The sequence below is a fragment of the Oncorhynchus kisutch genome, linkage group LG17 (assembly GCF_002021735.2).
Source record: "Oncorhynchus kisutch isolate 150728-3 linkage group LG17, Okis_V2, whole genome shotgun sequence".
Lineage (NCBI taxonomy): Eukaryota > Metazoa > Chordata > Actinopteri > Salmoniformes > Salmonidae > Oncorhynchus > Oncorhynchus kisutch.
Window position 1 is genome coordinate 16,054,411 of NC_034190.2, and position 8,093 is coordinate 16,062,503.

General features: G+C 46.1%; 1 protein-coding gene across 2 annotated transcripts in view; it reads left to right on the forward strand.

Moving 5' to 3' along the window:
* tinagl1 (tubulointerstitial nephritis antigen-like 1) overlaps positions 1 to 6,687 on the forward strand; it is a 64,050-nt gene extending 57,363 nt beyond the window's left edge. Inside the window, exons 11-12 of one of the 2 annotated variants that reach the window (XM_031795203.1) lie at positions 3,334 to 3,379; positions 3,658 to 6,687. In XM_031795203.1, coding sequence (XP_031651063.1) covers positions 3,334 to 3,379; positions 3,658 to 3,825 — 214 coding nt within the window. In that variant the 3' untranslated portion in view covers positions 3,826 to 6,687. The remainder of the gene's footprint in view (positions 1 to 3,333; positions 3,380 to 3,657) is intronic. The other variant, XM_031795204.1, reaches the window with a different exon arrangement.
* The last annotated feature ends 1,406 nt before the right edge of the window (positions 6,688 to 8,093 follow it).

The following is an 8,093-nucleotide window of genomic DNA, read 5'->3' on the forward strand; positions in this document are numbered from 1 at the left end:
TTGGACACAGGGACTATGGTGGTCTGCTTGAAACATGTTGGTATTACAGACTCAATCAGGGACACCTGCCAGTTGGTCAGCACATGCCCGGAGCACACATCCTGGTAATCCGTCTGGACCCACGGCCTTGTGTATGTTGACCTGTTTAAAGGTCGTACTCATGTCGGCTACGGAGAGCGTGATCACACAGTCATCCGGAACAGCTGATGCTCTCATGCATGCCTCAGTGTTGCTCTCCTCGAAGTGAGCATAGAAATTATTTTGCTCGTCTGGTAGGCTCGTGCCACTGGGCAGCTCGCGGCTGTGCTTCCCTTTGTAGTCTGTAATAGTTTGCAAGCCCTGCCACATGAGATGAGCATCGGAGCCGGTGTAGTATGATTCAATCTTAGCCCTGTACTGACTCTTTGCCTGTTTGATGGTTCGTCGCAGGGCATAGCAGGATTTCTTGTAAAGCTTCCGAGTCCCGCACCTTGAAGCGGCAGCTCTACCCTTTAGCTTGATGCGGATGTTGCCTGTAATCCATGGCTTCTGGTTGGGGTATGTACGTACAGTCACTGTGGGGACGATGTCCTCGATGCACTTATTGATAAAGCCAGTGACTGATGTGGTGTGCTCCTCAATGCCATCGGAAGAATCCTGGAACATGTTCCAGTCTGTGACAGCAAAACCGTCCTGTAGTTTAGCATCTGCTTCATCTGACCACTTTTTTTATAGACCGAGTCACTGGTGCTTCCTACTTTAATTTTTGCTTGTAAGCAGGAATCAGGAGGATAGAGTTGTGGTCAGATTTGCCAAATGGAGGGCGAGGGAGAGCTTTGTCTCTGTGTGCGGAGTACAGGTGATCTAGAATTTCTTTCCCTCTGGTTGCACATTTAACATGTTGATAGAAGTTTCCCTGCAATCACGTGTCTTTCTATTATGCATGGGAATACATGGGAACAGAATCATTTGGAGCTGATTTCCAACAATAAAAATATATATATAAAAATAAGTAAGTTGGGGATCTCTGGTCTAGAGTCTCTGTCTATCAAGATCAATTGCTTAAATCTGATTCCCAAATGGTGCCCTATTCTCTTTATAGTGCACTACTTTCACCAAGGCCCATAGTGCTCAGCTCAAAATAAGTGCTCTGTATAGGGAACATGGTGCCATTTGGGGTGCACTCTAGCTCTGGTCTGTCCTGGAACACTGCTGGAGTATGGTCTGTGCTGTCTGGTCGGTCTGTCCTGTCTGGTCGGTCTGTCCTGTCTGGTCTGCCCTAAAACGCTGCTGTTGTCTAGTCTGAGCAGCATGCTCTACTGATGATGATGAGGATGATGGTTGAAGCTCAACTTCCCTTTGCATCCAACCTCCGCTGACACTGCGGTTCTTTCACTGGTTTGGGCTACGAATGCGAGGCTCGGTGGGTACCGAGGGTATGGATTTGGGGACGGGTTGGGGGGGAAGAAGGGGGGTCAGGACAGGGTGCGTAGAGCCTGACTGTCACAAGCTTTGATGTTTTTACAAGCAAAATCCCGCTGCAGTGCGTTCTATTAAGCCAAGGGCCTGGGAAAGTTTGTGTTTAGGGCATTGAGGTCCACTCTGGTGGAAAGGGAATTGTCTGGTGTGTTGATCCCAACTGTACTGGACAGAGAGGGGATCAGGCCCATAGAGGAGGTCAGGGGTAAGGTGGGGGAGGACTGGTATGTCCCTCATTGTCCAGGGGGAACAACGCTAACTGGGGGAGATAAGGGCTCCGTAGTGGTCCAATTCTGTCTGGCTCTCTGGCTCAGCCCGTATACACACAAGTACACACACACATACAAATGCACACATGTGCGCACACACACACGCATGCACAAATGCACACACACGCAAACGCACCCACACACACGCAGTTTGGCCTCCCAAAACCCACATCCTGCCTTGCCTGGCTATTCATCCACATCGCTCTGGCCAAACTCCACGCCCACTAACATTTCTTCTCCACCGTGAGTCTGAATTTGATCTCCTCCCCGACAACTTCTCCCATTCTAACTGTTCTGATTGGCCCTAGAAACCGATGGGTTGGGCCAGAGCCTGAACACAAGTGGTTAAAACGGCGTGGGGGACAACGTCCCTAACTTTGGTGTCAGCAGAAATGGCTTCTAGGATGGCAGTCTCAGACTGAATGTATGTAGCGATAGCGGAATTAAATCCAGTCTGAGTCGTCAGGCAACCTCCAGTCTCCATCTATTTCAGATGTGGTTGTGATGTTTGTACAGCTGTTTGTATTTGCTTTTTCAGAGCATGATGACCCTTGAACTCTTGTCCAAACCAGAGTCAAGTAATAAAACATTATTCGCCAATGTTTTGGTGGCAGGCTACCGAGTTGGCAACAACTGAAAACACCACCTCTCTTTCCCAGCATTCCTATTCCCTTATAAAATATGAGGCTCCTAGGGGCCCTAGGAACTGGTGTTCACAAACAGGATGGGAATAGAACTGGAGCAAGGGAGGGGGCAGGGAAAGTCGGTCTAAGACGCAGTGACGCTGGGTCAAGTCCGACTGGGGGCAACTGCCAGATAGGACCAGAAGCTAAGGATGATGGGAATTTATGGGCATTGGCCAGGAGAGAGAGAGAGACCTCTACAGGGGTAAGGTGTATTTATTAGAGCCTCACTCAACCTTCAGCAATGTTGTTGTTGTCTGTGAGATGACAGGCGGTGACCACTTCCTCACTGGCCATCCCTCTCCTTCCTGTTTCCTGAGCTGCGAGGGGGGAAGTGGCAGAGGGGGGAATTCTGCTGCTGAGGAATCTGAATGATGTGGGATGCAGGGTAGATTGCGTGTGTGTGTGTGTGTGTGTGTGTGTGTGTGTGTGTGTGTGTGTGTGTGTGTGTGTGTGTGTGTGTGTGTGTGTGTGTGTGTGTGTGTGTGTGTGTGTGTGTGTGTGTGTGTGTGTGTGTGTGTGTGTGTGTGTGTGTGTGTGTGTGTGTGTGTGTGTATGTGTGTGGGTAATATAATCGCTCTGGTCTTCCTTAGCCATGGTCATAAATAACATCTTGTTTTCAGGATGCTGTTAAGAGATGAAAGATGTTTTGTACTCCGCATCTCTACCTATACTTATAGCTCTTACTCAAATTGTGTCAGTTGTGTCAAAACACTCTCAGGTGTGCACATTCCTATGTGGGCGTGGGATATATTTAAAAAGCTACTTGTAAAAGGTTAAAAACAACCCAATTCACAACAGAATAATTATCAGATTATTTTTACTTCCAGTGAAAAATGAAGAAACCTCTGAAGTTCATAATAATGTATTCCCTTTAGTTTAAAACAATCATGTCAGTAATTCGTCTGTGTGTTCTGTTCCAGGTGGGGAGAAGAGAGGAACTATGATAGGACAACTAAGAAGTACTGGGTAAGTAATGTCTCCTATCACATTACTCATCACATCTTTTTCTCTTTGTTGTCTCTTATTTGTGTAAATATCTTATTATGTATCTACCACAGGAGGTTGGTGGCACCTTAATTAGGGAGGACAGGCTTGTCCTCATGTTTTTCAAGTGTTTGTTGCCATTCCATTTCCTCTGTTTCAGCCATTGTTATGAACAGTCCTCCCCTCATCAGCCTCCTGTGGTCTCTCTCTACTATATCCACATTCTAACCCATGCCACTCTTTCTAATGACTTTTCCCAGATTGCTGCCAACTCGTGGGGGAAGAACTGGGGGGAGAACGGCTACTTCCGTATCGCTCGTGGAGAGAATGAGTGTGAGATCGAGGCGTTCGTGATCGGCGTGTGGGGTAGGGTCACCATGGAAGACATGCAAAGCCACCATCACCACCAACATCGCCGACGCAAGTAGAGACAGGCACTCCAGGAACTCAGCATCCCCAGAGCCCCTTCCTTTCATCCCAAACCCTCTACCCCTTCCTACCCTGGGGGAGCAGCACAACCAGCCCCAGACCCCCTACCCTTCACCCCATACCCACTTCCCCTCAGCATCCCCAGAGCCCCTACCTTTCATCCCGAACCCTCTTCCCCGTCCTACCCTGGGGAATCAGCACAACCAGCCCCAGAGCCCCTACCCTTCACCCCAACCCACTTCCCCTTCCTACCCTCGGGGTGCAACTCAACCAGCCCCGTACTAAACTCTGGGGGAGCAACACAACCAGAACCCCGGAGTTCACACTCTGACCCTTGGAGGAACCAACTACCCCAAGAACCACTACTCTTACCCCTTACACCCATATCCCCTTACCCAACACTGTATGTATTGAAACTCCAGCCGCCCCCAACATAACTCAAGGTTTATGGCATCAAAACAAACTCACGGCCTGCAGGCTTAGAGGGGCTCCTCCATACAGCCTCCCCGGCTTCAGGACACAGCAATAATCACCTCAGGACTCACTATCCCAAAGACCACACTTCCCAGACTCCTTGGCTTTGGCCTGGGATCGACTGTTTACTTCCTGCTTCTGTTCAGAAGTCTCCATTTCCACTGCTATGATGATGAAAGGACTGGCTTGATCTGAACTCTCTCTCTCTTTTGCTCTCTCTCTCTGGAAGCCAACCCCTTACGGACAGATTGGGAAAGTGAGAACCAGAGAGATTTAATGTTAGATGACACAAGCACCAGAGAGAAACTAACAATCCACTTGTGTTACAGTTTAGTTAGTGTTATCACTGAGGACCTAACTCTTAATCATGCTAGCTATATCATTGATTAATGTATTCCTATTACTATCAGCAGATCTGCAGTTGCAGTAGCCACGCATCTCTCTACACATTCCCCAAAAAGTTTTCTAGCAGAATTTTACACTGGAAAGGGTGCTGGTCTAAGGCTTGGTGGTAGGTGGGATTGAGTTTAGTGAACTGTCCTTTTGACCAATAATTTATTTCCCCTCATTTACCAAAAAACACTGTTTTCTTTTTAGTACAATCCTGTACTATACTAAGTGTATAGTACAGGATGGATTCTCAGCAAGCTCTGGAAATGTTCAGTACCACATAACCTGTCTGGTTATGGAAGAGATGGTGTCAATCTTCCAATGATATCAAATCAACTTCAGTCTCATGACCATGACAGCTCTTGACTGATTCCAACTGCTTGAACATAATGTTTCTGTAAGAATAATTTTAGTGGGTCAACCATTTATAAATCTCCCTTAATAGACAGTATACACTCTTAGAAGTAACAGAGCCTGGAAGAACCTTTAGAACCAAAGAACCAATTATAAAAATTATTAGAGGAACCCCTGTGTAAAGGTTCACATCAGAACCTTTTTGTGATGAGTGAGGTTCAATTCTGAACCTTTTTAATAATATATTGTAGAGGTGGCAGCCTATCAGAAGATTGGAGGTGTATCTTATTGGAGGTATGGCTTTCAGATAGTTATTTTTGGCCACCCATTACAGTAAATGTCATTCCTGTTCATCATGTAAAGTTTCATCGTGCAAATTTCAATTTTCCTTGAATATTTATGCATATTACATATTCTAATATAATATTAATAATATTAACATTGCTGATGACATAAGGTCCAAAATTGGGATTTGCATAGGCTCTTGAGGAACTCGTACACCTCTGTAAGCCTCATTGAAGCTACAGAACTGTCATTGTTCAACCTTAACATGTGATGAAAATACAACAGAAAATCTGAAAGCCACACCCCTACCAAGCCACACCTCCAGTCCAGGGTTCCGACAGGAACCCTTTGCTACATTGAAACATGAAAGGTTCCTCCAAGAACCCCTCAACTAACCTAGAGTGCAAATATTGAGGAACTCCAGGGGTTCATTGAGTACCTCCAGTGTTCCTCGAGTCACCACTAATTCTAAGAGTGTACACATTCCGTTTATTAATCAGCTGGTTGACAAAAACATATCTTGGAAAAAACGAGGCATTGATTGAAATATCTGAGTTGTCATTTCTTTGAAGAAGGTAAAATGGCCACCACCATGTCATTTTCAGATGTTGCTTCAACATGGAAACGTCTTGGTTGATCAAATGCCTTAAATAAATAAGTGCTGTTTTTCGACCTCTGGTTGAAAATATCCCATGGTTTGTGTATTATAATCTTAATCTGTTTCCTTCCGTGTACACTGTGTTACTATAATGCTGAAAATATTGTTGTATTTTACTCCTATTTTCTTACTTGCTTTGAGAGATGTGGTTGTCTCACACACACTCTCCCCTCCCCTTACCAGCTGCTTTGAAGAGTGCTTGGGTGGTGCACTTACTCCTTCAGAAGGTGAACACACACACAATCAAAGTTCCTGTCTCTAGGGAGAGGAGGAGGTCGGACTCAGCTGCCAAAGTCTGTTAAATGCTGTTTCTTTACAGCCTAAATCTCACAGACGCAACATGCCACTAACACTTCAGTATTCAGCAATAGGCATGTGTAGGACTACAACAGACTCATTGTGACATTTCAAAGGTTGTGTATTTCCAAAGAAGTGTTAGGTAGGTAGTTCAATCCTCAACTGAAGCCAGTAATCACACAGGTTCTGATATACTGATATAACTTGATATAACTGCCTTATGTAATGTTGCTCTAGGTGCTCTTTTTATACTGTCTCCAATTCAGATCTATTATTTCTGTGTCTATCATGAGTTTTAATGTCTAAGTTTCCAGAGGTGCCAACTGTCCTTTTAGAGACCACATCATGTATCAGTTCACACTGTGCAGTCTCACTTCACAATAAACTGCTTGGCTTCCCAGAAGTTGTGTCTTTTTATTAACTGTGCCACCTTTCCAATATGTCTTCCAGTTTTCACATTGTTAATGTAAATCCTATACACAATTTCGTACATTTCGAGTAGGCCTCAGTTTTAAACCCCCATCACAACCGTCACCTCATGAGAAAACGATAGAGATGCAGAATAACCGACAGGTTCAGATGGACAAGCAATGTTCAATGTGGAGGAAGGGTACACTGTTAGAAATAAGGGTTCCAAAAGGATTCTTCAGCTGTCCCCATAGGAGAACCCTTTTTGTTCGAGGTAGAACCCTTTTTGGTAATCTGGAGGCGAAAGAAACGCACACCTGTTTAGGTGAGGTGCTGGCTAGCAGGGTAGAACACCTGTTTAGGTGAGGTGCTGGCTAGCAGAGTAGAACACCTGTTTAGGAGAGGTGCTGGCTAGTAGAGTAGAACACCTGTTTAGGTGAGGTGCTGGCTAGCAGAGTAGAACACCTGTTTAGGAGAGGTGCTGGCTAGCAGAGTAGAACACCTGTTTAGGAGAGGTGCTGGCTCGCGGAGTAGAACAACTGTTTAGGCAAGGTGCTGGCTAGCAGAGTAGAACACCTGTTTAGGAGAGGTGCTGGCTAGCAGAGTAGAACACCTGTTTAGGAGAGGTGCTGGCTAGCAGAGTAGAACACCTGTTTAGGTGAGGTGCTGGCTAGCAGAGTAGAACACCTGTTTAGGAGAGGTGCTGGCTAGCAGAGTAGAACACCTGTTTAGGAGAGATGCTGGCTAGCAGAGTAGAACACCTGTTTAGGAGAGGTGCTGGCTAGCAGAGGAGAACACCTGTTTAGGCAAGGTGCTGGCTAGCATAGTAGAACACCTGTTTAGGAGAGATGCTGGCTAGCAGAGTAGAACACCTGTTTAGGAGAGGTGCTGGCTAGCAGAGTAGAACACCTGTTTAGGAGAGGTGCTGGCTAGCAGAGTAGAACACCTGTTTAGGTGAGGTGCTGGCTAGCAGAGTAGAACACCTGTTTAGGAGAGGTGCTGGCTAGCGGAGTAGAACACCTGTTTAGGTGAGGTGCTGGCTAGCAGAGTAGAACACCTGTTTAGGAGAGATGCTGGCTAGCAGAGTAGAACACCTGTTTAGGAGAGGTGCTGGCTAGCAGAGTAGAACACCTGTTTAGGCGAGGTGCTGGCTAGCAGATTAGAACACCTGTTTAGGAGAGGTGCTGGCTAGCAGAGTAGAACACCTGTTTAGGTGAGGTGCTGGCTAGCAGAGTAGAACACCTGTTTAGGCAAGTTGCTGGCTAGCAGAGTAGAACACTAGGAGCTCAGATGCAATAATTGAATAACCTAATAACCAATGTTTCGACAGACAAGCTGTCTTCATCAGGGTATAATTAAGTAATAGGACCCGAGGTGTTGTGGTATATGGCCAATATACCA